This window comes from Tiliqua scincoides, chromosome 3 (genome assembly GCF_035046505.1).
Source record: "Tiliqua scincoides isolate rTilSci1 chromosome 3, rTilSci1.hap2, whole genome shotgun sequence".
Lineage (NCBI taxonomy): Eukaryota > Metazoa > Chordata > Lepidosauria > Squamata > Scincidae > Tiliqua > Tiliqua scincoides.
Window position 1 is genome coordinate 63,586,675 of NC_089823.1, and position 27,838 is coordinate 63,614,512.

A 27,838-nucleotide genomic window follows, 5' to 3' on the forward strand; every position below is an offset into this window, starting at 1 on the left:
GATTGGGGGGAGGGGACAGTAGAGGGCTCTGTCTATGATGGTCATAAGAAAAATAAGAAGAGCCGCACTGGATCAGCCAAAGACCCATTTAGTCCAGCTTCCTGTATCACACAGTGGCCTACAAGATGCCTCAGGAAGCACACAAGACAACAAGAGACCTGCATCCTAGTGCACTCCCTTGCATCTGGCATTCTAAAGTAGCCTACTTCTAAAATCAAGAGGTTGCACATGCCCATCATGGCTTGTAACCTGTGATGGACATTTCCTCCACAAATTTGTCCAATCCCCTTTCAAAGGCATCAAGGCCAGATGCCGTCACCACATTGTGTGGCAAGGAGTGCCACAGACTAATTACATGCTGAAGGCCAAGTCCTTCTGCTCTGGAAAATTTCAGAGGTGGTTGCATTTTACTTAGACTGCAAAATGGATACAAGGATCTGTTTGTTCTGGAACAATTCGCTGATTCTGCAGTTTCATTCTATTGAAAGTTTAACCAAAGTGAATCTGTAAATGCAGAAAACAAAGTCATACACATTCATATATGGTGCAGGGAAAAGAATACTTCTAATGTGCAGATACCATCTTTCTGTCATTCCCATAACATTTGCACTTGCTAATGACTGGCTTTTTCCATGAAACTCCTTTGAGGTACCAAAACCAAAGTAAGCAGAAACAAAGAAGAAAATGTATTTCTTTGTTCTAACTTCTATGGACATTTCTGCATAATCTTAATTGATGATGCAGTGTAAAATGTGCAAACCTTGTTCAATTATTCCTGAAACTTTTAGTGGTTGATTAGCAGCAAACCAGTTTTAACCAACTAGTGACTATTTTTCCACCAACTTTTGTAAATGTTCCATCTGTTTATCCCTGTATAGTGGCCTGATTCTGTACAGTATCACTCTTGGCAGACTTCTTCCATCTGAGTGGCATAAATCTGTAAATTTTTTAGTAAAGGCATTGTTGCAAGGTGCAAAAACCAAGATGTTACAAGGGATCCTAGATGTTACAAGAGATCTCAGATGTTGCACTGTAATCCCAGGTACCAAAGCAAACTCAGTAGACAAAAGTGATCAGATCCAGGCTTTTATTGTAAATCCATCAGCAAAAGATTGTAAATCCATCCACGTCCCCAAAGGAGACTGTGAGCATAGGAAGTGTGAAGAAGAGAAGCCCCAAAGGAGACTGTGAGCATAGGAAGTGTGAAGGAGAGAAGCCTGTAAGGAAACTGCTTGCACCAGAAGTGGGGAGAAGAGAAGCCCCAAAGGAGACTGTGAGCACAGGAAGTGTGAAGGAGAGAAGCCTGTAAGGAAACTGCTTGCACCAGAAGTGGGGAGAAGAGAAGCCTCAAAGGAAACTGCTTGCACCAGAAGTGGGGAGAAGAGAAGCGTGTAACGCCTCCTTTAGCTGACTTTTATTACAGTCTGGGGTTCCCTCCTTGAAACACATTTGGAGACAATTCATTGGTGGGTTCAAAACATCCGTTGTTTTATAACAGGCCATCTCATGCATCCATCATATACAATATACCCCCAGCAGTTAGCCAATGGCACTGCACACAAACCTGACCTCATCCATAACCATCGGATGATGTTCTGTGGCCTTTGTAAGGCAACCTGTGAAATGCAACATACTTGCTATTGACGTCACGGTGTGTGTGTTCATCTAAAAACTGCTGTGAAATGATTTTCTCTGGGAATCTGACCTTTGCAATGTGTTAATCCGGAAGTGCTTTGATATCATGTCTCTTTAAACTCTAGAATGCAGTTAGTCCACTAAAACTCAGTTAAAACATTACTATTTGTTAGTCACACTTACGTGTACCCCAAAACTGATTTCAAAATGAAAAACAAAGAAATATAAAAAAAGCTAAGCTTACTAGTGTTCTTCTATGAGAGCTGGTGTGAATATGTGCTTTCTAGCATGTGTGTGCACAGCTTAGTGCTCTAAAAGTCTTCAAACTGAACGTTAAAGCAATGTTAAAACTTCAAGCCGAATTTCAAACTGCTAGATTTTTTTTTCTGTGCTCTGAAGACAAAGACTTCATTCAAATGTATCAATATTGTTCTAAGAGAACAGATTGTGGCAGGCTGCCCAATCCCAGCCAAATGCTTGTGAGACTCAAGTTGAACTTGCTTGGACATTCAGAGAGAGAGATCAAAAACCATGCTGTTTTTACATTTCAGGTAAGCATTCTATACCATAACTTCTACTGATAACACCTTGCAACAGGCATGAGGCAGCATCAAAGAGAAATAATTTTTTAATATAGAATTAATAACCTTTGTTATTACAGAAGCATCTACCTGCAAAAACACGAGCTCCCAATATTATTTCAATAGATTGATATTCCACTTTTCTATGTACCACACTCAAAGTGGCTAACAAACTCATTTAGGACCCAATCCTATCCAACTTTCCAGCGCTGATGCAGCTGTGCCAGCGGGCTACAGTTATGGAGGACTCCTCAAGGTAAGGGAATGCTTGTTCCCTTTCCTTGGAGCGGCATTGTAGCTGTAGCAGTGCTGGAAAGTTGGATAAGATTGAGATTGTTAAGATTGAGAAAAATGCAGCAACTGTTACCCTGCAGATGCCTGATCTCCTCTAATCTTGGAAGCTAAGCAGGGTCAGGCCTGGTTAGTACTTGGATGGGAGACCCTCTGGGAATACCGGGTGCTGTAGGCTTATACCATAGTCTTTCGAGACTGATGGTTGCCAACCATAAGATTGAGAAATGTTATAATTGAGAAATGTTAAGATTGAGAAAAACTAATGAGTGAGAACTAAATGCCCCTGTGTGGGATCCATTCTTATGCTTCTATGGTCCCCACAACTTATTTGAGGCACTACTATTTGGCATCATGGGTCATCATTCTTGAATGGTGCAAGACGATGGCCAGATGGTGAGGAGATGGGTTCCATTTTTCTAAAACTGCACATCGGAAGCAAGCCTAGCATTTGCCCACCACCTAGTCACCATTTTATCCCTTCTTTCTTGCTATTGGAATAAGGCAATTCTAAGACGTATGGATGTATAATTTACAGAAGCAAGAAAGTGATCAAGAAGGCAAAGGGTCAGGAAGGAGGAAAGAAATGCTTCAAGTAAGCCTATTTCTTTCTTTTTTTGTTTTGTTTTATTTTATAAAAAGACTTTTCCGCTTGGCATACAGCAAATCTGGAAGCGTTTAATTGTGATCTTAAATCTGTTTGAACACATCTTACCAAATATGCCTTCCAGCATGTGTCATAGAATTTGCATGCCTGCTCATTAGTGCAGTATAGGATGTGGAAGAAAGTCACTTCAACACATGTATGCTAGCCAGTGTAGGTTCAAATTACTGACCAGGTTGGGGGGAGAGAGGGAAAGCACAAACCTGCTTTCAAGTCATGTGTGAGAATGCTCCAAGCAGAGGAAATTCTCAGAATCTAGAAAATGTTATTATTATGTTATTATATTTTTTCTAATAATTTATATAAACATGTTTATATGTTATCATGTTTATATATTGCACAGCTACCCTTGAAGGTGTACAGATCTGGTCTTTCGTCCTCTGCTTTTTTCATTGAGTATAAAGTGTGAGCATTTGCAGATAGTTCCTAACTTGCTTTCTGCTGCCGATCACACTGCAGTGGTAGTGTCTGACACCTGGGGGGATAGAAAGAGAGAGCTTCACAGATCAGATTGCCTTTATTGCACAGATGCTACTTACTCTTCCCAGTCCCAAATGCATGTGGAGGCTGTCGCTGATCAAACCATTCCCTTTGATGGGTCAGGGAGCACCTAGAAATGAAGGCATTTCTCTTTTTTCTTGAGAGAAGAAACAACTCGCTGAAGCTTTCATGCAGCATGGCTAGAAAAGCAGAGAGGTGCAATTGCAGAAGAAGAAGGTAAGATAATTCTCTTTTTGTTTATTTAAAACTAAGCCATTCAGTCCTATAAGCTCATCAATAGAATTAATTAGGCACGAGGACTCAGGTTATTATGCAGACATCTTTCAGTCAACTAAAGTGAAAGAAAAGGCCCAATTCAACTTTTTCAAAAGAAAATTACAAACATTCTCTTGCTGGACCACGATTAGGCTAAGCAAAGACATGAGAGGACAGGGAATTCTGTGCCATGACTATGTCTAGGTCCCGTAAATGAAATGGTATTGCAAAGGAGAGAAAAGCAGCAACTGCCAACAATCTCTCCTCTTGAACCTTTCTTATTAAAGGCACAAGAACCCTGATTCTGAGTACCCTAATCAAGAGTAGCCTCAGTCTGCATGTCTCTGTTCAGACAAGTGATCAATTTCACAGAAACTGACATGCAGTCCGATTATGCGCATGCTTACTCAGAAGTAAGTATCATTGAGTTCAATGGGTTTTGTTTTTTCAAGCAAGACCAAACTAGATGTGAAGTGGGAAACATGTGAACAGGATCTCCTGTAATTTTTTTTTAACAAAATGTCATTGGAACGCAACAGTTCAGATCAGAATGACAGCACTGAGGATAACCATTTCTCCCTCACAGTTTTTTTTTATAAAACTACTTCATCAAAGCTGAAGTTTGCCCTGCAAGAGAGAGCATGTAGGGTTTTATACACAGAATCACAGCCATAGGGCCCAATTCTATCCAACTTTCCAGTGCCAATGCAGCCGCAATGCAGACCCAAGGAAAGGAAACAACATTCCCTTACCTTGAGAAGGCTTCTGTGACTGCCTCCACCACCACAAGATGGAGCGTACACCCTATTGTCATGGCTGCATCACCACTGGAAAGTTGCATAGGATTGGGCCCTCAATTGTACAGGATGAGTGACCAAGATAGAAACATTCTAGCATATTGGCAGGTGTTTAAAATATGTTTTTTCCCCGTTAATAGTATCTGCAATATCTATCTTTGACATGTATTCACAGATCTGGAAAATATATCAAGCACCTAATATGCTGTTTAGTGTTAGCGTGTGTGAGGGTATGCAATGCCTCTAGAAGAGTTTGGGCCCTTGAAAAATACTGTCATTGTCAGAACAGGCACAAGATTAGCACTCCATGCAAAGCAGACTTCCCTCATGAGAGAGTGTTTTCATCTGTTTGCACCCAGCTATATGGAGATGTAGAGCTTAGTTCCAAAAGTATGTACGCACTGGGTTAATTAGGCTGAAATTAAGAAGGGTGTGTATTCATTTGCCGAAGGATGGAAAATCAAACCAAACTGCAGTTCATTCAGTTCAATTTTCATTCACTGTGAAACGAAAGCCTATTGAATGAGCTGAATGGCATATGATCCATTTGGTTCATTCAAGCCCCATTCATTTTTGGTAATGCAACTGCCAGGATAAGCTCTGCTGCTCCTTTTGCACTTTAAAAAAAGTTTCAGAAAAAGAAATAAAGCTCACTGCTCTGCACTGGTATGAACCACACTGCTCCATTACAAAAACAGGTGGTGAAATGCAAATGGAGGCAGGGAGGGGGAATCCATGGTGAAATGAATGCGAATTTAATGAATAATGAGGGTATGAATGGGAACTTAAACAACAAAAATGAATGGCATATGGATTAAAAAAATTATTGCCCACTCTTAAAAATCAACACAGCTATCTTAATTAGTGAGTGTCCATTAGCCTATTGAATATGGTAGCTGCAAACATTGCCCTCCAGGTTCTTGCACATACCTTGGCCACTCAGCTGGAGCTTTCCCTGTAATGGGCATCCTCAAAACAATGGAGCATCTGCAGAAAGCTCCTTAACTGTTGTCCTCCAGCTGCCACCTGCCACCTCTGTTACCTAACAGAGCAAGCAGCAGCAGCTCAAAACTCATCAAAAACCAAACATTACAAGAGCATGTGACCAGTAGCCAACCACTCACATCAAACACCCAAAAAGGGGGCTTTGGGGAGAACTTGCAACCTTGTAGCCAGTCGTCCATGATGGACAACTAGTCAAGAAGCACCCATAGCTATCCATGAGGAGGACCTTAGCCAAAACAGGCCAAGCCACCCCCAGTTTATAATATAGAATCATAGTATTGGAAGGTGCCCACAAGGTTATCTCATCCGACCACCGTCTGTAGCAGGAATCCTCCTGGACCGTCTCCAGCAGGTGTCTCTCCCAACTTGAACAAAAAGTCAGTAGTGAGAGCAAGGGCGCAGTGAGGAAGGAGGAGCAATCCTATTCCCACTGAGGCTCCCTTACCACAGTACAGTATAGAACACTGCCAGGTGGGCTGCCACTATTTTTAAAGAAGAAAACTTCCATAAGAACATGTCACTAGTAAAGAAAAAAAATTATGATTGACATGTACAATATTCGGCTTTTTAAATGCAATACTTGATTATACCCAGATATATTTTTACCATGAATACACCAGCACTACTGAGTTTCTTGTAAAAAAAAAGAATTCAGCTCCTGAAAATAATGCATAGGCAATCAGATGACTCAACCAAGGATATGAACAAAATGCTAATATATGTGGTAGGATTTCACAAGGAGTTCGGAATTGCTCGTTCTCTGTTTTGCAAAAACCAGAAACACGGGAGGGGGGAGGAGATCTTTGTGTTTTGGGCATTTACCTCTTGCCCTAATTGTGCATTTAAGAAGAGGCTGCAATGCCTGTTGACTACTGCGTCCTTCTTGAGGTATTTTCAGGAAGTTTTTGGGGAAAAAATTGGCTCGAGGAAGCTGAGTCAGCTCTGTTGAAACCCGCAAGCCGCAAAAAATCTAAATTACATTGAAATTTAGCAGAGCTGGTACAAATAGCAAAATCTGCAACACTGAATTGTCTCTGCAAATCTATATTTATGTAGTGCATTTATATTCCATTCTTTTTCCAAGGAGCCTCCAGGTGGCAAACATGTTCCTTTACCCAGCATGTTTGTCCAGCTTTGGCAATTGTACCAGCTGTGTCCTTTCTTGAAAAAGGCAGATCTGGCCACAGTAGCCAATGTTCTAGTTACACTGTGATTGGACTACTGCAGTGTACTCTACTTGGGAGTTGCCCTTGAAGAAGGTTCAGAAACTTCAGTTGGGGTTCATGCTCTAACCACTATGCCTTGCTGGCTCTCAAAGTTTAACATGCCCAACATCCAGATGGTAGGCATGTTAGGGCTTGATTCATTCTTTATTTTTTCTGCTAGGACTGCAAAGACAAGAGGCGTTGCCAAATACCTGACTGCCACAATATATCACAAGCAGTTGTGGAGGGCAGATTAAGCACAAAATTGCATTACAAAGCTGGGCAGGGCACAGCTAGTTTCACACTGCCTCATTCTACAGATTATAATAATAGTCTTTTCCCCCAAAGAACGTTGACCTTGGAATGTAGAATGAACCTTAGAATCATTCAAGGAAAAGGAGGCGAAATCATTGGACCTAAAAATAAAAACCTAGAAAATATGCTGTCTTGATCAATTTCATTTTTTGACAAAGGGCATCATGAAAGGCGCTTGCCCATTTCCACATTGTGTGTACCCCTTTGAGAGCACATCTGCAGGTACAAATTGATGCCTTCATTTTCAGTGCAATACTATGCATATCTACTCAGAAGCAAGTTCCACTGAGTTTAATGGGACTTACGACCAGGTAAGCATGTTTAGGATTTCAGTCTTTATTTATTTACCATATTTCTATCCTGCCTTTCTCCCTGAAGGGACCTACATAGAGCAGAATTTTATTTGGAATTCACTAAAACATTTCTTGCTCTGGATTTTTATTCAGGTGCTGCCCTGAAACTGACCAGAGTTGCCTTTCTCAGCATGGAATGCAACCATCTATTAAAGGTAAGAGAGTCTTCAGAGGAACATGGCCATTTTGCTCACCTCTAGTAGGGTTTGATTGTAAGAATGCAGTGGTGTAGCTAGAGAGGGTGTGCAAAGCACTAAGTTTTGCAGGGATCCACACTGCGGTGAGCAAGCGGCCCCTCCCCCTCCCGTTCAGACCCATTCCAAACCATATGCCTCTGTTATTTTTGAGGTAATAAGGGCATGTGTGTCTCTACTCCTTTATTTACATAAAAGGAGCTATACATATGAAATAGTCCCCTTGTGAAAAACTGAAGTTAACACACAAGGGAGAAATGCTGGTTTTCAAACATTTTATGTGAAGGGGTTAACTTTTTCCCTTTTCAAATGGTAACTATATACTCAGCTTCCTATGTCAAAATGCAGAGTGTGGACACAGAGCCTCCTATATCAGGAAACAGGCTAGGGGTGCAATCCTAACTTGTGCTAGAACACGCAAGCCAGGAGGCTTGTGCTGTATCTAGCACAGGATTGTGGCCAGCAGTGGCTTAGCCAGAGGCAAGGGGAAACTCTTCCCCTTACCCCGGATAAGGGCTGGGTCTCTTCGGACTTGTGACACCTCCTGAGGTGGCACAAGTCTGAAGAGAGCGGAGCAGCTTGAAGCCGCTCCATTCTCCACAGGGATGGGGGTTTGGATCTGGCATAACTGCCAGATCCCAGCCCCACCTCAGGCTCCCAGCACACCCGCCCCCCGGGGCTGCCCATCGCCTTCCCTCCCCGTGCCCAGGAATGCCTCCCTCCCTCCCCGGCGGCATGCGAGCCGACGCAAGGAGCGGACGCAAGGAGCTTCTGGGAGCGCCAGCCTGGCTTCCTCCCAAGGAGGCATAAACATGCTTTACAGCACGTTTGCAACCCTCCAAGGCCGGCCCAAGGGACTTGGGTTGGCCGAAGACAAGGTTTGGATTGCGCCCTAGGTCAGTGATGGTGAACCTTTTGGGCTTGGTGTGTCAAAAGTTCTGAAAATGTTTAACTTGAATCTGCTGGCGTGTCACCCCCCTCCACAAACAAAAGAGAAACTGTTCTTTACAAATTCATTTATTTTTAAAAAATACAGTCCAATCATGTGCGGTTCTGTGTCTTATATAAAGAAATGTCAAATAACTACAAAAATGAAATACTAGTAAAACAAATTCAGTTGTTGTCAGGTGTTGGTGAATACCCCAAAACCTCATGGTGTATCTCCCCTGGGGGCCGGGGATAAGAATAGGCCCTCAGTTTGGCTGTACTTGTCGTAAGAGGCGACTAAACAGCCACCGGGTAGATGGGGCTCATCAGCCTGGGAAGGCAGCTCATCTGAGAGAAGGAAAACTCTGATCCCAAACCTCCACTGCCTTGTGGCTACATCCAGTTATGGAAAAGGCTTCAGGAGTCAACCTCGAGGCAAAATCCGGAGCCGGAGTCCCTGAGGCAATTCATGGCTGAACACAGTCACATTCTGGCAACTCCTGCGACGCCGCTGGAACCAACCGTATTGGCTTCTGCCTTTCCATTGGACCATTTCAGTGACGTGGAGAGGGGGGATTTGCTGCATGGGAAACAGTCTATCCTCCATATCTACATTACTCAGGCTTCGTGTACTGGAGAGGACACTGTTCCAGAGCCACCATTCAGAGCGCGACACCATAGTCTTCCGAGACTGAAGGATGCCAACATATCACCTTTGACACGTGTGCCATAGGTTTGCCATCCCTGGGCTGGATAAAGAAATATGAAACTGAATCCTAAGAACAAATTTTGCACGAGTGGATGAAGTTCTGTTGTGGAAGCGTGGAGAGGAGAGAGGCAATTTCCATCAGTCACTCTTTTCCTCTGCAGCCCTCACAGCTCCTTCTGGGACAATCCAGAGCAGATTTTTGGGAGGCACAGTGGGCTGCAGAGGGAAGGGGGATCACTGGAAATCCCCCTTGTACAGATAGAAGTTTGGTCATTCTTTGGATCCACTCCTTAAGTAACTTTTCCAGAACTACTCCAAAAGACAAATCACAAATGTAATTCTTATGTCAAACTTGTAATTGAAACTGTTGCCCTGGATGAGGACTTCTATTCGAAAGAGGAATCAATCATCCTAGACCAGAGCTCTGCTCATTCTAATCGTAATACAGTATTTTTTTTTTGTCTAGGAACCATTTGGGTTGGTTCTAGTGGCTGGCTGCCATCTGCCAGTGCTAAAGAGTTGCCATGTGGTCTGTTCCCCACCCTGTTTGCTCCTTTTGAAAATTCAGTGCTAGAAGTTTCATTTAGCATTTGCTTTCCTTTCTTTCAGATGGCTTCCAAGAAGCTAAGAAAAGCGTTTGTTTTCATGGCTGCTTTTGTCTTCTTTAGTTTCTGTTTGTTCATCAAGCTGAATCCTACTGGAAGTTGCATCTTCTGTCAAATGGAAGGAGAAGTCAGGCCCTTCAAGAGAGTCGGTGGGGATTTTCTGCATCGGCCAGATACAGATTGCAGTACAAACTCCCCATTCCTGGTCATTCTTGTAACATCAGCTCACGATCAACCAAAGGCTCGAATGGCAATCCGGGAGACATGGGGCAAAGAAAGATTAATAGCCAACAAACGCACAGTGACCTATTTTCTCCTGGGAACAACTCTGAATCAGCAAGACCAGACTGCTATAACTAATGAGCACTGGAAATATGGAGACATCATCCAGAAGGATTTTATAGATAACTATTACAATTTAACATTAAAGACCATGATGGGCATTGAATGGATTAACAAATTCTGCCCACAATCAAACTTTGTGATGAAAACTGACTCTGATATGTTTGTGAATACCTTCTACCTGACTGAGCTCCTTGCAAAGAAAAACAGGAGTACCAGGTTCTTCACGGGTTATCTAAAACAGAATGACCATCCAGTACGGAATATATTTAATAAGTGGTATGTGAGTAAATACGAATACCCGGGAAGCAAGTACCCACCTTTTTGTTCAGGGACTGGCTATGTGATTTCCACAGATGTTGCTGATCAGGTGTATAACATTTCTGAAAGTGTCCCCTTCATCAAGCTGGAGGATGTTTTCATAGGTCTGTGTCTTGCAGAGCTCAATATTAGATGGGAAGAACTCCATTCACAGCAGACGTTCTTTCCAGAAAGACTCTCTTTTTCTACCTGCCGCTTTAAGAAAATCGTGACATGCCATAAGGTCAAGGCCAATGAGCTGCGGACCTTTTGGAATGCACTGGAGAGGTCCAGGAATGAAGAATGTCCAGGAGACTGATACATTTCAGTTCTCAAATAAGATCTAGAAACAGTGCTCAAAACCGAGACAGCAAAATTGTAAGGTTCTGCATTTTATAATCTACAATGAGGTACTGATATTATAATACATGTAGTTCAAGGGATGCTGACTCTGTGCCCCTTGAAATGCCTGCTGCGAGTTGAAAAACTGACAATCTCATTCACTTCTTCCAGTTATGTGTCTGCTATTCTGGTGCCAGCATTTTGCTTTTTTTACAGAATGCAGGACAAGAAGTCTGCTTTTCCTTTACCCAAGTCAGGGCTAGTCCGTCCATGAGACTAAGGGTACAATCCTAACCCCTTATGTCAGTGCTTTTCAGCACTGGCATAGCAGTGCCAATAGGACATGTGCTGCATCCTGCAGTTGGGTGTCACTCACAGAGGCCTCCTCAAAGTAAGGGAATGTTTGTTCCCTTACATAAGAGCTGCATTGCCCTTATGTCAGTGCTGGAAAGCACTGACATAAGGGGTTAGGATTGCACCCTAACTGACTTACAGCACAATCCTATACATATCTACTCAGAAAAAAATGTTATTGGGCATACTCCCAAGAAAGTGTGTATCAGATTGCCTTAGTCACATCAGGCAGTGAATTAGAGGAAATGATGCATTCAACAACATTGGCAGCCCAATCCTATCCTCCCTCCCCATCCACCTATGCAGCCATGCTGAAATGGCTTGTGCTGCACCCTATGGAAGGGCAGTTGCAGAGGTCTTCTCTGAGTAAGGGATTTTTTTTTCCTTACCTGGGAGTAAGCTTTCATGGCATGGAGGGGTCTACTTGGACCCGCGCTAGATGGGTCACACTGATGTTAATGGATAGCCTTAAGTATGTCCTTAAGTGTCCTATTGAAAAAAAGAGATCTTAAAATTGCTGGTTAATGCCCAGCAGTGGAGAACAATGAAAGTCAGTTACTCATGACAGAGCACTTTTGGAATCAGTGAGATATGTTATGCCATGACTTCCAAATTTCAGTCAGCCTTATGTTGCAATCCTGAGCACACTGACTAGGGGGTAAACCCCATTGAACAGTGTGGCTTACTTCTGAGTAAACATGCATAGGGTTGTTTTATCAAGACTCCTACTTTTTTTAAGATTGATTATGCACAAATGTTGCATATGAGAGTACATTAAATGGATGTCTATATTTTAAATTAAGCATTGGTAGGGAATCTAAAAATAGTATAAAACTGCTAGAGCTAACTTTTCAACCATTAGGGCATTTTTAAGAAATCCATTGATCCTTCTCAAGAGGAGGCACACTTTTAAAAAGAGGACATTCTTCAAACTTTTCCCACTGCTCCTGCATATCATCTTCCAGGGTGAAAATCCTCTTACCTGCCAGAACTTTCTGAGGTCAGGACTAAGATAATGCCACCAACCCCGAACTCCTACACGCACAGCACTTCATGTTCACTTTTCAGGGAGAGAAAACCTACTTCAAAGCAAGAGAGTGTATATATTATCATGTTCATGGGTATGTAAAGAGTTGTGGATGGAGAAAAGCTTATGCTGTAGATGTAATGAAATCGTATTATGCACATTTAAATATATTCTTTCAGACTGTCTCAAAAAAAGGGAGGCTTTTTGTCAACATGTTACCACTCTTCAATGAGTATTTGTCCCAGGGCCCAATCCTGTCAACTTTTCAGTGCTGATGCAGCCACAATGCAGCCCCAAGGTAAGGGAACAAACGTTGCCTTACCTTGAGGAGACCACTACTTGGCATGGCTGCATCAGCATTGGAAATTTGGATAGGATTGGTCCTCCAGATTTGTTCCCTTATCCTGGGGCAAGTCTCCACTGCCCCAATGGATTTCCTTTTAGTTGTCAGTGTGTTGGAAGGTATCAAGGACTGTTAGTTATGGTATAGAATGCTTACCTGAAATGTAAAAACAGCATGGTTTTTGATCTCTCTCTCTGAATGTCCAAGCAAGTTCAACTTGAGTCTCACAAGCATTTGGCTGGGATTGGGCAGCCTTCCACAAGATGTTCTCTTAGAACAATGTTGATACATTTGAATGAAGTCTTTGTCTTCAGAGCACAGAAAAAAAAATCTAGCAGTTTGAATTCGGCTTGAAGTTTTAACATTGCTTTAACGTCCAGTTTGAAGACTTTTAGAGCACTAAGCTGTGCACACACATGCTAGAAAGCACATATTCACACCAGCTCTCATAGAAGAACACTAGTAAGCTTAGCTTTTTTTATATTTCCTTGTTTTTCATTTTGGAATCAGTTTTGGGGTACGCATAAGTGTGACTAACAAATAGTAGTATTTTAACTGAGTTTTAGTGGACTAACAGCATTCTAGAGTTTAAAGAGACATGATATCAAAACACTTCCGGATTAACACATTGCAAAGGTCAACTTCCCACAGAAAATGCAGAAGATAGCAGTTTCGTTGTTTTAGCAGAGCTTGCAACCGTTTAGCAACAATTTTGTTGCATTTCATGGGCTGCACATGAAGGCCACAGTGGATCATGCGATGGTTATGGATGAGGTCAGGTTTGTGTGCAGTGCCATTGGCTAACTGCTGGGGGTATATTGTATATGATAGATTTATGAGATGGCCTATTATAAAACAACGGATGTTTTGAACCCTCCAATGAATTGCCTCCAAATGTGTTTCAAGGAGGGAACCCCAGATTGTAATAAAAGTCAGCTAAAGGAGGCGTTACACACTTCTCTTCTTCCCACTTCTGGTGCAAGCACTTCTGCACTTCTGGTGTTTCAAGGAGGGAACCCCAGATTGTAATAAAAGTCAGCTAAAGGAGGCGTTACACACTTCTCTTCTTCCCACTTCTGGTGCAAGCAGTCTCCTTTGGGGCTTCTCTTCTCCCCACTTCTGGTGCAAGCAGTCTCCTTTGGGGCTTCTCTTCTCCCCACTTCTGGTGCAAGCAGTCTCCTTTGGGGCTTCTCTTCTCCCCACTTCTGGTGCAAGCAGTCTCCTTTGGGGCTTCTCTTCTCCCCACTTCTGGTGCAAGCAGTCTCCTTTGGGGTTTACACAGTCTCCTTTGGAGACGTGGATGGATTTACAATCTTTTGCTGATGGATTTACAATAAAAGCCTCGATTTGATCACCACTGTCCACTGAGTTTGCTTTGGTACCTGGGATTACAGTGCAACATCTGAGATCTCTTGTAACATCTTGGTTTTTGCACCTTGCAACAAGTGGTACATACCAATATCATTTTCAGGGTCATCTTCTATAGAGGACTGATGGCCTAAACCTGAGCTTCCCGGCACCCACTGGAGCAGTGGTGCCAAAATGGCGACTGCTATATCCAGCAGGTGCCAGGAAGCAGCTGGAGGTCTCCTCTTTCATCCCCTTCCCCCAAGGAAAGCCCCAAGCCCCACAATGGGGCTTCTCAAGTCTGCACTGACTATTTTGTCAGTTCAGACTCGAGAGACCCCCATGTCGGCCCTTGTGGCCCAATACGGAATTCAGGATATAGCAGAGCTCGGATCCTGCCCGGGTTCCTCCCCCTACCCCACCCTCCCTCCACCCTTGTTCCACCCTCCCTCTACCCCCCAGAGGCTACACTGCCACCGGGCAGTTGCACTTTCCCCAGCACAACCTTTTCCTGCCGGCACTGGGCCCGGTGCCTAACTGGCATGTGCCCAGCACTGAAGCTCCTTACTCACTGGGTGCCATAAATGCCCTAGAGTTCAGCTGGTGCTGCCTGAGCTCAGGATTTGGCCCTGAGATTCTAATTATCAATCTGCTACTGATGTTTATGAATAATAAATACCACTAACATAGCTCCTTATACTTTACTTTTTACACTAGTAATAAGGGTGCACTGGGGCCTCGTCAGGTCCATCAAGCTCATTGTGCATATAAGTGGACTATGAAATCAATGATATTCATGAATTTTTAATAGTCTCCTGGGTCTACGAGAAGTACAGATGTAACAGTTGCAATTCATGAGCTATCATGTTGTCTTGTGTTGGAGGAAGTTAATAGTTGTCCTTTGGCATTTTGAGGTTTTCCAGCATTTATATGTATTCTGTCTGAAAGGGTGACAATGCATTATTGACAGTATGGAAGTGCAATAGATGCCTCCTTCTTGTGCTGTGCTATTTTTGCTCATATAAGGGAGAAATTATATTTCTCTTTGTTTTGCACTGAGCATTGTCATGTCTCAAGTGTACTTAAAGTGTGATTAAGGTGAAGTTGGGATAAAAGTAAGGGGAGTCTATTGTGCCAAATTATTCAAGTATTTTAAGGCTCCAAAAACCTGTTAAAGATGTGCTGTTCTCCTAAAATGTAAGCAACTATGGTAGTACAACAGCACAAAACATGACATATTTCAGCCCTGCAGAAACACAACAGTCTCAAGCAGATATACTGAAATAAATGTCACAATGTTTGTGCAAGAAGGCAATAAGGATTGGAGGTGTGTGGTGAGTTATAATGCAGGACCATTGTCAAATGAATGTGGAAAGCAAGCACTACAAATATCTTTCTAGAAGAGCTTGCATAGCCACATTGCTAGAGAACAAATCTGGCCACCCGGGACTCAAAGCACGATTGACCTATACAAGATTCATCACCCCTCCTCACCAGTTCCTCCCCCTCCCTGTCCTGTTCTGCCCACTCCCCACTCCTCAAACCAATCTAACTAATCAATTCATTCAAGATCTGAATGATCTTGAACTGAAAAACTTAATGACAATCAAAAAGTAAATAAAACTGTAATAAGTAGATTGTAAGGATTCACCTAATCTTGAAATTTGTTATTCCAAAAATGTACAAATAAACTTCTTTGTAAAATGAAATATCATCTACTGCAGTGTTTCTCAAACTGAGGGTCGGGATCCACTAGGTGGGTCACAAGCCCATTTCAGGTGGGTCCCCATTCATTTCAGTATTTTTTTTAAAATATATTAGACTTGATTCTGCCATGGTATGTGACTGCATTTGGGGAAATGTTACAGATCTGTTCTTTGAACAGGCTACTATGTTTATGCTTTTAACAATGATTGTAAATGGGATTTACTCCTGGGCAATATTTTGTTATGTTATGTATAAGGGGGGAGGTGGAATTATACTTTCCAAACAATGGCTCATTCCCAACTATGCAGTGCTTTAATGGAGGCTGGAATGGGGGTGATTGATGCACCACCAGAGGGTTACACTTCCAAAAACTAACAACAAGGTAGGGTAATAGGAAGAATCAGGGATCAAACAATGGATAGTGGAAAAAGCACAAGGTGTTGAGGCCCAGGGTTTTTATATGTTTTTGCCCTTTTTCTGATTGCAGGGTGGAAGAGACTGTGGAACTCAAATTTCTGAAACTGTGGTAGACTGCAGGAGGGAAAATGGTATGCAGGTCCATGTTAATGTGCAGTGCCCACCGACCCAAACGCTTCCTGAAAGGATACTGGGGAATTTTCACATGTGGGCATCTTGATTAAAGAGGGGAAACAAGAATGGTGGTGATTTGAATAGGGGATCCCAAACATGAGGCAGCAAAGCGAATAATTTTGCACAAATCAGGTGCTGTCTCACAATGGGGTTGTCTAGATACTTTAGACCTCACTGTAGTGATTCAGTACTAGACTGGGGCTTTCCTTCTTCTCCTTGTTGGGTCAGGGATTCTTTCAAGATGATGCTTCCCTTGCAGCTGGAGAATTGGCATTCCTAGACACAATGCACAACCTTGAGTTGCCAGAATAATGTGACATTCCCTTCCCACCATCCTGCCCAGCAAGTGCTTGTATTACGACAGCAAGAGCTATGTGGATGGTGATTATATTTATATAAGTAATTTAGAGCACAATCCTAACTTGCGCTGGAAACAGGCAGGCCCGCGCTGTATCCAGCACAATTTTGGGGCTAACTGCAGGCCAGCCTGAGGCAAGGGAAACATTTCTGCTTCCTGATGAGGTGGCACAAATTGGAGCAGCCCAGGACTGCCCTGGGCTATCCAAGAACAGGGTCAGAATCCGGTATAACTGCCAGGTCCTGGTCCTGCCTCCCGTTTCCTGCCCGCCAGCCCACGGTCCTGCCTGCTGCCTGTCCTGAAACACCTACCTCTTGCCTCCTCCCTGCCCTCCTGACGCCCCCCCCAGACCCCTGCGTCGGCCGACACAATTCACCTTCTTTCTGGAGCCTGTGGCAGCATGGGGAGGCTGGCACATGTGTGTGTACCAACCCATCTCCCCAACGAGTGGCGCAAAAGTGCTTTATGGCACTGTTGTGAAACTCCCAGGCCGGCACAAGGGACTTGTGTCAGCCCAGGTCCATTCTAGAATTGCGCCCTTAGTCAGACCTCAGATCTTAATATAAGTATGAATCAGTGCAAAGATCAAAGCACCACAGGAAGGTGTGATGATAAACATGAGCAGAACTGTTTCCATTGGAAACTGTGAATGGTATCCCTTACCATTAAACTACCTAGTAATAGAAACTGACAGAGCTTGTTAAATTTAGCTTGATATATAGCACTGGTAGAGGCTGGAATAGCTGATACATTTTCAAGAATGAGTATTTATCTTCCTGTTTTTCTGATGATCTTGAAGAGACAGGTCTTTGTTTTCCCTGCGTCATTGGCCATAACTTGTGTTTTATATGATTCGCTCTGTCCAATTCTATCACAATCTGCCTATTCTGTCAAAAGGACATGTCTGTTTTCAGAGGGAACAATGGAAATCTTTTGAACCTGCCCGACAGGGATTGAAGTAGGAATCCACCATTCCTAGTAATACTTGTACTGTGTCATCTTAGTTTGGTCAAACAAAGGCCCAGCTGGTGATCTGTGATATGTGGGGCAAAGAAAGAGCAGTCTCAGCACTGTGATTCACTTTCTCCTGAGACATACTTTGCAATCCTACGGCCAAACTGCTATGACTGGAGAAAACTTACAGCCCGGTGCTGCCAGGTGGAGCATGTTGCAACAACAGAAGAGACTTCCACTGTTGCAAAATGGTTGCCAATGATGCATGCACTGCTCCATCAGTGGTCATTTTGTATGCACACTGCTGCAAGAGGCAGCAGCACTGCAGCTCCACCATTGGATCTTGCTGCTCTCAGTAAGTCAGCGGTGGAGGCAAGGGGTGGGCAGGGAGGAGAGGCCTGGGGACATAACTGGGTGAGGAGGGCAGAGGAACAGGCAGCAGGGAGGCGATGGGAGAGGTGGATCTGGTGGTGATGGTGGGCACCGGATCCTATCTCCTCTGGAGTGAAGCTCCCCACCCCTTTTCTTCCATAGACAAACACCACCAAAAGTGATGGTGTATGTCCAAAGAGACCTATAGGCAGCCTCAGCACTCTCTGGGATGCAAGTATACTATACATGTTTTTTGTTGTTGTTGCTGTTGCTGTTCAGTCATTAAGTTGTATCCGCCTCTTCATGACCCCGTGGACCACAGTATGCCAGGCCCCCCTGTCTACCACTAACGTCCGGAGTGTGCCCCAATTCATGTTCATTGCCTCCATGACACTATCTAACCATCTCATCCTCTGCCTTTCTATTCTCCTTTTGCCTTCAATTTTTCCCAGCATCAGGGTCTTTTCTAAAGAGTCCTCCCTTCTCATGAGATGACCAAAGTATTTAAGCTTCAGCTTCAGCACCTGTCCTTCCAATGAACATTCAGGGTTGATTTCATGTAGGATTGACTGATTTGATCTCTTTGCAGATCAGGGAACATTCAAGAGTCTTCTCCAACACCACATGTTTTTTACTTACCTCCCATTTGATCTTGGGTCACTCCCCACTGCTGGTGCAGCTGAATTAGCTGGGGTGTGTGTATGTGAAGAGGACAGCATTGGGCTCAAAGTATATTAAGACCAAGTCTTACTGCTAAATCCTACCTAAACCCCTGCATGACAATGCAGTGGTGCCAGTGAGGTTTCCACTGCATCCTGCAGGGGATTTTTGGCTCCTGGAGATCTCCTCGGGGTAAGGGGACATTTGTCTCCTAGCCCCTGGGTAAACCCCAGCAGCATTCAAACATACACTCCCTTGATCTGCTCCAAAGCTTTCCTCACTACATTCGTCCCCAATGAGCTGCAGAGAAGCAAGTACAGTGAAGACCTGAAGCATACTGAGGGACTGATTCCCCCTCAGGGTTAGTGCCATTCCCCTTAGGCAGGGAGGGAAAGGAAAGAATTGCTACCATTCATGTTTTTCTGCCCCTGAACCTGCCCCTCTGTTTTTCTAACAGAGGCCCTGTGCCTTTGTTCACTGCTGACAGGGCCGGCCAATCCATGAGGCTAAATGAAGCAGGGTCCAATCCCGAACAGTGCACCCTGGCTTACCGCCATGCGGGCCCTACAGCCAGGCAAGCGCTGCTAGTAGCCCAGCACTGGCTGGCGTTAGGCTACCACCGGGCAGCCACCAGAGCTCTGCTGCTCGGCGGTTGCGCAGACCACTGAGCAGCAGAGAGGTAAGTGGAGATGTTGGGGCAGGCGGGGAGGAGGCATTCTGGGGAGGGGGGAGGCAGGCAGAGGGCGGGGAGGAGGCATTTTGGGGGGAGGGATTTTCTCTCCACCGGATCCAGAACTTCCGTGTCCGGCTCACCGCCTGACACAAAGGTTCTTGATTCACACCAACCTTTGGGTTGGTGGTGAATCAAGTAGTTCCATTGCGGGGAACTAAAAGTCCCCTTCTCCTGAGGAGCCACTGGCAGCTGCCTGGAGCGTGCAGGATGCAGCGGCAGCCATTTTCAGCACCACTGCAGCCCCAGGCAGCTCAGGATTGGGCTGCCCGCCACCCCAAAAAGCAGATTGATGGGGCGCCCATCTCCCTACTTGCTAATTCTTTCTCCTTCCACTCCCTGGATTAGAAAAAATAAGGGGACAGAGTGAAAGAAGAATGTGGCGATTGCTGAGCTAGATCATTGAAGAGTGAGAGGAGCAGAGGCTGGCACATCATCAGGTAAGTGTAGCAGCATTTGGCATGACACCTCCGGCATCTCAGGCACCTTGGGCCAGCGTGGGCAAAACAGCTACGCAGTAATAGGAAATATTAATTTGCAGTAATATGTCCTGCTGTTCATGAAAGTGCTGCAAAGGAAGACCTGTCTGTTTTTGCTGGAGCCTTTTCAAGGCCTGGCTAAAGTGCTGAGCATTGCTCAGTCAAGGCAACAGGTTTCATCATATTCCAAGGATATTTAGCTGATGTTCATTTTATATCTGCCTCCAGAACTTCCTTCAGACTTCAGCAGCACTTGTTAATGATTAAAAACAAGAACATAGGCATTGGTTGAAGAGGCCAGTCTTATCTCATTATTAGATAAAAAGTTAACTGCAAACAGAGTCACCGAGAGCACAGAACCCCAAAGAAGGCCTGAATTGTTTTCTTTAGGACCCTCCCACTGAATTGTAAAGAGAAATCAAACAGATAATGAGTATGTGATTAGGTGTTATGTAGGTGGTTTGTCTGAAAGAACTGGCAAGGAATAAATTCTCTTCCCTGTAAGGAACATTGCAGGATTTTAAACAGTGACCTTCAGCTAAAAAGGTAAGGCATTTCTCAGACCACATGAGTCAATGCTCACATTCAGGCACTGCCTGGTGCTAGGGAACCTGGTAGCAGGGAAGGGGGATCATGTGTGCATGCTACGTGCATGAATATGCTGGCAGGAGGTGGGAGGGTACAACTTGGGGTGTGGAGTGGCATATCAGTTGCAATTTCAAGTGGCAAATGAGTTTGGACTGCCCCATTGCATGGGCTACAGCCATGCACTTGTCAATGTTCTTTTCTTTCAGATTCAAGGGAAGGAGATGTCAAATGGATAGACAAAAGGAATGGATTTGGGTGATTTTGAGTCTCTTGGCCTTTTTAACAGGTATGCACTTCTCTGATTGGCCAAGCCAACTGAGTTCAATATCATGCCTTCAAAAAGGCATGAAAATATATTTGCAGAGGACTGTAGCCTTAATGTAATGTGAACTACTTATAGTCTTTTAGGCTGCCTTGGGAAAGACAATGACCTAGACATTATTTATGTGGGTTGGGGTTCCTCTTATGCAATGCGCAGTTTTAATTTTTTTTCATTGTGTATGTGGTAAATTTGTCATTTTAATGAGACCTCCAGCAGCCAAGACTCCCCCATAGGATGCAGCAGAGGCCACACCGGTGCTGCAGCATTGCTGTGCAGGGTTTAAGACGGATTGAGTTGTCCAGCTGAGTTTTAATGACAATCATAGACTTGATCTCATACTTGGTAGGTTTTATTGCAGAGATACAAGCCATTACCCTTCATTTTATACTTCATGAGTATAAAAACATAAGCCTCTGCAGTTTTAAAAAAAGTGCTTGTAAATGGCACAATAAATTCAAACGTTTCCTTTATTTTCTGTTTCTAGAATGAATTTCTTAGAGCTTTTACTTGATTGAGGATGCTGGTTCCATGGTGATTATTTCTGAATCATTACTAGCCCATATACAAATCTGTGGTCTACAGATACCTGATCTAGCAACCTGGCTTAAGCTAAGCAGGGTCTTTAGTCAGCTTTACTAAACCTAAGCAGGTTTAGGGCCCAATCCTATTTAATTTTCCAGGTCCGGTGCAGTCATGCCAATACTGGCAGTCATGCCAATGGGGCGTGTGCTGCATCTTGCAGTTGGGGAGCAGTCACAGAGGCCTCTTCAAGGTATGGGGACATTTGTTCCTTTACTTTGGGGCTGCACTGGTGCTGGAAAATTGGATAGGATTTGAGACTCAGTCAATACCTGGATTTGTTATAATCTCATAAACTCCACCTTTAGTTTGGCAGAAAAGGAGAATATAAATGTAATAACAAATGCCTTGAAAGAGAAATATCACTTTGTTCATCTGAAGTCACCTACATTATCACACTTTGGCTTCTCCAGGTGTGTTTTTTAAAAAAAAGATATTCTTCTTAATGCTATAGACTGTGTATTTTTAAAGTGGAAGGCTTCCAAAATTATTCAGTGAGATGTAGCAACCATCCTAACACAAGGAAGTAGGTGACGTATTTGTTGTCTGTTCCAGTGTGAGTATGTCTCTTGCATGTCTGTACGTGTCTGTGGGCATGCATACATTTCTGACCCATCTTTGGGGGAACAGAAACTTAATGTTTAATTATTTCCAATGAACATTAAAATGCAATTTGATTGCATAGGTCTCAACACTATATTAGTATAACAAATTACTTATTCCTTTACATCTGTTTGAAATTAAGCATTTGTTCCACAGGTCACTACATCCCACAGACTTATGGAATCATGTGGAGATGCTAAAGTAGCTGTTGTTTCAGTACTGAATTATTTTATATTTTACTTTTGGTTCATATTTATAATAAGATGGAAAGAAACTAGTAATCTTCATTTATAATACTGATATACCTAAAGAGCAGTCATTAGCAATGGATTAAAATTGCCAAGAAGAATTCTGGACTCAGTTTCATTTTTCGTTTTATATTACTTTATAACGCTTACCTACTTGTATATGTTGTTCAAATGAACCTACACAGTATTTAGACTGTTGTGCAATTTTTAGCTCTGGAGAACTCATGCATTTTCTGGCAATTACTTCTTAAGCCCAGTTTTGTCAGCATAAGAAATTAAAGTCACTTCTGATCAATCAGCTACACTGAACACAAAGCTTTGAAAAGTTAACTCTTGCAGAGCGGTATGTTGCAAGTCGTCCAGGACGAGCTGAGAAAAAGCAAACATGTCCTAAACATTTACAATGGAGCAGATTTAAAGTCAAAGGCAGACCTTCCTAAGGTGCTACAACAGTTCATAGACAAAGTTTGAACTCATGTTTACAGTTTTGTTTCTGTGGTTCTTTTAAAATCTGAGTGGGCCAGCAATTGGGAAGACTGTGAACTGGAATTCCAAGGTCCGTCAGGCAATGTTGTGAAATTAAACAATTATTACTTATACACCAAAGGTTTGGGAAGCATTTCTTCTCAGGAAATGTAGTGCCCTGCTGGTGTGAAATTTGTTCAGAGGAGTTCAGTAAAAACAATTTCCAAAAGGGAACAGAAGGATGACACGTGCTGTTTATAGAGAAGAAAACAAGTTTTTGACTTCAACAACTATTTTTCATTGTCTACTCTTTCATATTTCAGAAGTTACCTAGTGTCATTTTCCTATTATATTTTCATTAATGCTATTTCTGTATTTTCATTTATTTTTCCTGCCATTTTTGTAGGGGAATGACACTTTTTAGTCTTATGCAGAGAGAAAGGAGTGACACAGCAATTCAATAGCTTGAACAGACAAGTCTCCTTGGCCCCACTCCAGAGCCCTGTTTACTGCCCCCCACATATGGATGCTTCTCTCACATGCAGAATTTCCTCTCATTCACCCTCCTCCCACTAGTCCCCCTTTCGTACTTGGGGTGCAAGTAAGGCACAAACTGGCATGTGCAACTTGTGAAAAACTTACTGTTATCTTTGTGTTCTCTCTTCCATCAGCAACTTCTGCTTCAGATGAATACATTTTCATACTAGAGAAACAAATAATGAATATCTTGTTACGTAAGTTTAGCACCATACACGTTAGTAGGAATTATTCTGTTTTAGGAGGTAAATACGTGCTACACAGTAACACCTGGAACAGAAAAGCCAATGAAAAAAAACATTGGGGGAAGGGACACTAACAGCACAATCCTAGGTATGTCTACTTCCAGGTAATTGTTTATAGCAGCGGTTCCCAAACTGGTAGATTGTGACCCACCAGGGGAACAGGAAATGGGCCATTCCCCCTTAAGGGGAGTGACCCAGGAATGGGTCCCCAATGGTGCTGCAGCAATCACAGTGAACCCAAGAGCATTTTAATGTACCTAGGGGACTCCTGAAGCCTCTTTGAGGGTCCTAGAGGATCACAGCCCCCTCTGCAAGCCTCTACCTATTGCAAACTGGAAGTCAGCTCCGATCACCAATTGTAGCTCAGGGCAGCTATGCAGAGGCTCGCAGAGGAGGCTGTGAACCTCCAGGACTCTCAAAGAAGCTTCAGGAGACCCCAGGTATGTTAGAATGTCCCTAGGTCCTCACAGTGCCGTGATTACTGTGATGCCATTGGGCCACACACCCTGCTCCCACTCCACCCTGCCACTACTTAGCTGGTTCCCTACTGTCTCGGAGGAATTTGGGAACTTCTGGTTTATAGGACTGCAGGCCAAATCTTTTGCATAAGCAGGACAGCTGCCAGGATTGGTGTACACAACACATTTCAATTTAATATGTCTCAAGGAATGTAAGTATTTGTTAGAGGTCACTGTTATTGAGCTGCAGTTTTATTGAGCTGCTTCATGAAGAAATTGACTATGTCCTTAACAAAGATTTATTTCAAAATGCCTTGGGAATTTATGTATTGCTTGAATCAACAGGTATCTGTGATCTTCTTTTCTGTTTGTCACCTGGCATAACTCTCTTTCCCTTTCTGCTGTTTACTTGCGGAGTTTTGAAGCCCAAGTGACCTTTTCTAGCAACGCACCAGGGCACATGAGAATGCAGTGTGTGGCTTGCTTGTGTGCTCTGTGACTCACACTAAGGACAGACCCCTTTTTGTTTCCAAGCACTGTGCAGCTGTACAGTATAAAATGATTGCTTACTTTTCTTACTGATACTGACAGGGATACTGTCAGCCAAGTTGTGTCGGCCTCACTTACAGTGTCCGGCATTGATTTGTGTTGCCAGTATACTCGACAAGTTAATGAATCCATCACTTCTGGAATGTCTTGCTGGAGTAGGTCTTAGTGAGCTAGTTTTTAGCTGACTCTGCACCATTCTACAGCATAGATTTCTGAAGGTGGTGCAGGTAAACTCCTGGGTCTTTGGCCTGTGGAATCCCTCAGGGTTCCGTCTTGTCCACCCTGCTTTTTAATATGTACCTGAAACTGCTATGGGAGGCCATAGCTTTGGAGGCTTTGGAGTTGCAGATGTATTTGTTTATAAACATTTTAACTGCACCTTTCCTACCATGGGACGACCCAAGGCAGCTTAGAAAATAGAACAAACAGTACTAAAAATTAAGTGAACAACAACAATAAATCTAAATTGAAGACCATCCCAACAACCCAGCACTATTACAATCCACATCTACCAAAAGCTGAGGGTAATAGCCAGGTTTTAAGGAAGTGCAAGGTAGAAGCCAAGTGAACCTCAGTGGGGAGAACATTCCACAGGATCAGTGCAACCATCAGAAAAGTCCTAGAGGATGCCCCTCATGCTTCTGAGGGCACTTGGAGTGAGGTCTGAGTTCATCATAAAGGCTGCAATCCTATCCACACTTTCCTGGGAGTAAGCCCCATTGACTATAATGGGACTGACTTCTGAGTAGACATGCTTAGGATTGGGTTGAAAAATGTATAGGGAGGCACACAAGAGAGGAGGCAATAAGAGTTCAAACTATTTAGGTTTGTTCCATCTCTGAGTGCTGTCATTTGTGGATACACAGCTGGCAGTAACATGTGGCAGGACCTACTCTGTTGTGGCACCCACCATATTAAACATCTTGCCAGAAAACATCTGTATGACTTCCACACTACTAGTGTTTTGCAGGTATGCAAAAACATTTCTGTATTGCAAGGCATATTATTTAAGCTGAGCTCTTTTTCTTGATGGTTTTTGTTGGTGCTGTGTTTTTGTTTTTGATGCTTTGTTTTCTATTTTATTCTTTGGATTTATGAGCTGCCTGAGGTCTCCCTGATTGGAGAGAAAGGTGCATATAAATACTTTTATTATACAACTAATGGCCCAATCCTCTGGGTGGGATACGCTGACAGATCTCATGATCTGCCATTGCATCCCCTGGGCCGCTGACACAGCATCAGCTCCACAGAGCTACCCCCAGCACACAGACTGGGAGACCAGGCGTGGGCAATAGTGGCCTGCAGAACCTCCACCGCACTAGGTAAGTTGGTGGCAGGGGTGCATCGGGTCAGGGAGTGGGCCAGAGCTGGTCAAGGGCAGATATCAGCAGCAACAATGTCTGCAAGATTAGGAGCCCCCAGCCCAGGCTCAGTACGCCCCCTTGGACCTACCAAACTTATGCTAGCAAAAGAGCTGGCGTCAGTCTGGGTAGGCCCAATGGAGACCTGAGAGCAGCAGAGGAGGTAAGTACTGAGAGCAGCAGAGGAGGTAAGTAAAACATTACCTACCTCTTAGCTGCTGCCTGGGCCCCAGCCAGCCTGTGGGATACAGCAGAGGTTGCCTCAGCACCCCACACTCCACAGGCTGGCTGATTATTAGATTGGGCTGTGAGTAAATAATAATTCCTTGTGATGTGATATCGCATTTATGCAGAAGGGTGATGTCAGGCCTATGTACATTTATTTTACAACTGTTATCATGAAGATTGTGCACGATAAGCTAGAGACAGCTTTGTTGGCATGGGTGTTGGTTGTGTTTTAATTCCTACTTGTTTTGCATTTCAGGTCCTGGGTTTGGCTATTCCATCATAGAAGGTCCCAGAAATGCAACAGTGCTAGTTGGTTCAGTGGCTCGATTCAGCTGCACAGTATCAGAGGGATGGAAAATATTAATATGGCTTTTAAATGGGCAGCCTAAGCTGTCTGTCCTGAGTTCTGGAGTACCCATTCAAACAGATCTCAGATACACTCAGACAGGTCACACTTCCAGCACTGAGTTTACCTCAGAACTGATGATCGATGATGTCCAGCTGAGTGATTCTGGACAAATAACATGCAGCCTCCAGAACGATGCAAGTGAATCTGCCTTTCTTTCTGTTCAAGGTGTGTATCCCTTTCCATCCTTATTCAGTTTATTTATTTACTTAAACATTAGGCTCCTTGGAAGAATGATTTCCTATTTATGTTTGCATGTTCTTTCTCAGAACTTTAAAAGATAAGAACAGTGACATGTACACTGCAGTAGTATTTAGCTAACCTTGATTAACACACTAGGGCCCAAATCCTAACCAAATTTCCAGCACTGGTATGGCTGTGCCAATGGGATGTGTGCTGCATCCTGCAGCTGGGTGGCACTCATGGAGGCCTCCTTAAAGTAAGGCAATGTTTGTTCCCTTACCTCAGAGCTGCTGGAAAGTGGGTTAGGATTGCACTCTGGCAGCCCAATCCTATGCATGTGTGGTTAGAAGTAAGTTCCATTAGAAACAATGGAGCTTATTCCCAGGTAAGTGTGGATAGGATTACAGCCTAACTGCACAATCAGGGTGACCAGATACAGTGGAGGACAGAATACCTACACCTTTAACCTTTGTATAGAAGAGGGAATTTTGACAGGTGCAGCTCAACATGAAAGGGTTTTAAGAGCTGCACCTGCCAAAATGCCCTCTTCTATATACTGGACAAAGGTGTAGGCCCTGTGTCCTCCATTGTATCTGGTCACCCTGTGCCAGTGGCGTAGCTAGCGAGGGGCAGGAGGACGGTCCACCCCAGGTACCAGCCTTGGGGGGGGGGGTGACACCACAAATGACCCAACATCACTAACATCACGGAGGTTAGGAATAACCCCATCATGCTATTACTGTTTGATGCTGAATTTCCTGCTGAATGCAATTGAAAAAACCGGAGTGAAATATCTCCTTTTCATCAAAAGTTATGGCCGAAATATTGGAAACAAAAAATGCATGAAACCCTATGGAGAATGAAACTGAGCCTTATTGCACATTTACTCATGAGTAGGCAAACTTGCCTAATTCCGTCGGAAAGGGCAGGCTGAGAGGAATCCAATGACACTAGAATGGTTCCTATCCAATGAAAGCAACCCTCAAAAAACACCCAAGAAGGAGGTCCCTCCCTCCAAGCAGACAAATGTATTGAGCCCTATGAAAAGTGAAAGTAAGCCACACAGTCGCGTTTACTTGCAAGTAAGCAAACGTGCCTTGGCTCCAGGTCAAGTCAGGCAAAG

At 43.7% G+C, this 27,838-nt stretch overlaps 2 protein-coding genes across 2 annotated transcripts in view; both read left to right on the plus strand.

Moving 5' to 3' along the window:
* The first annotated feature begins 7,699 nt into the window (after positions 1–7,699).
* Positions 7,700–11,252, plus strand: B3GALT5 (beta-1,3-galactosyltransferase 5). Its single transcript, XM_066621906.1, has 2 exons — positions 7,700–7,757; positions 10,042–11,252. Exons 1-2 carry the CDS (start codon positions 7,734–7,736, stop codon positions 10,996–10,998), a joined length of 981 nt encoding a protein of 326 aa, XP_066478003.1. The 5' UTR covers positions 7,700–7,733; the 3' UTR covers positions 10,999–11,252.
* Positions 11,253–16,285: 5,033 nt separating this feature from the next.
* Positions 16,286–27,838, plus strand: part of IGSF5 (immunoglobulin superfamily member 5) — a 46,826-nt gene continuing 35,273 nt past the window's right edge. The window contains exons 1-4 of the mRNA XM_066621986.1: positions 16,286–16,347; positions 19,813–19,904; positions 20,738–20,817; positions 26,383–26,700. Of these exons, the coding sequence (XP_066478083.1) occupies positions 20,760–20,817; positions 26,383–26,700 (376 nt within the window). The 5' untranslated portion in view covers positions 16,286–16,347; positions 19,813–19,904; positions 20,738–20,759. The remainder of the gene's footprint in view (positions 16,348–19,812; positions 19,905–20,737; positions 20,818–26,382; positions 26,701–27,838) is intronic.

Excerpts from the sequence above, each read along its gene's own strand:
- B3GALT5 (XM_066621906.1), top strand. The coding sequence starts at position 7,734 with ATGGAATGCAACCATCTATTAAAG. Across the intron at positions 7,758-10,041 it reads AATGCAACCATCTATTAAAG|ATGGCTTCCAAGAAGCTAAG; the intron begins GTAAGAGAGTCT and ends CCTTTCTTTCAG.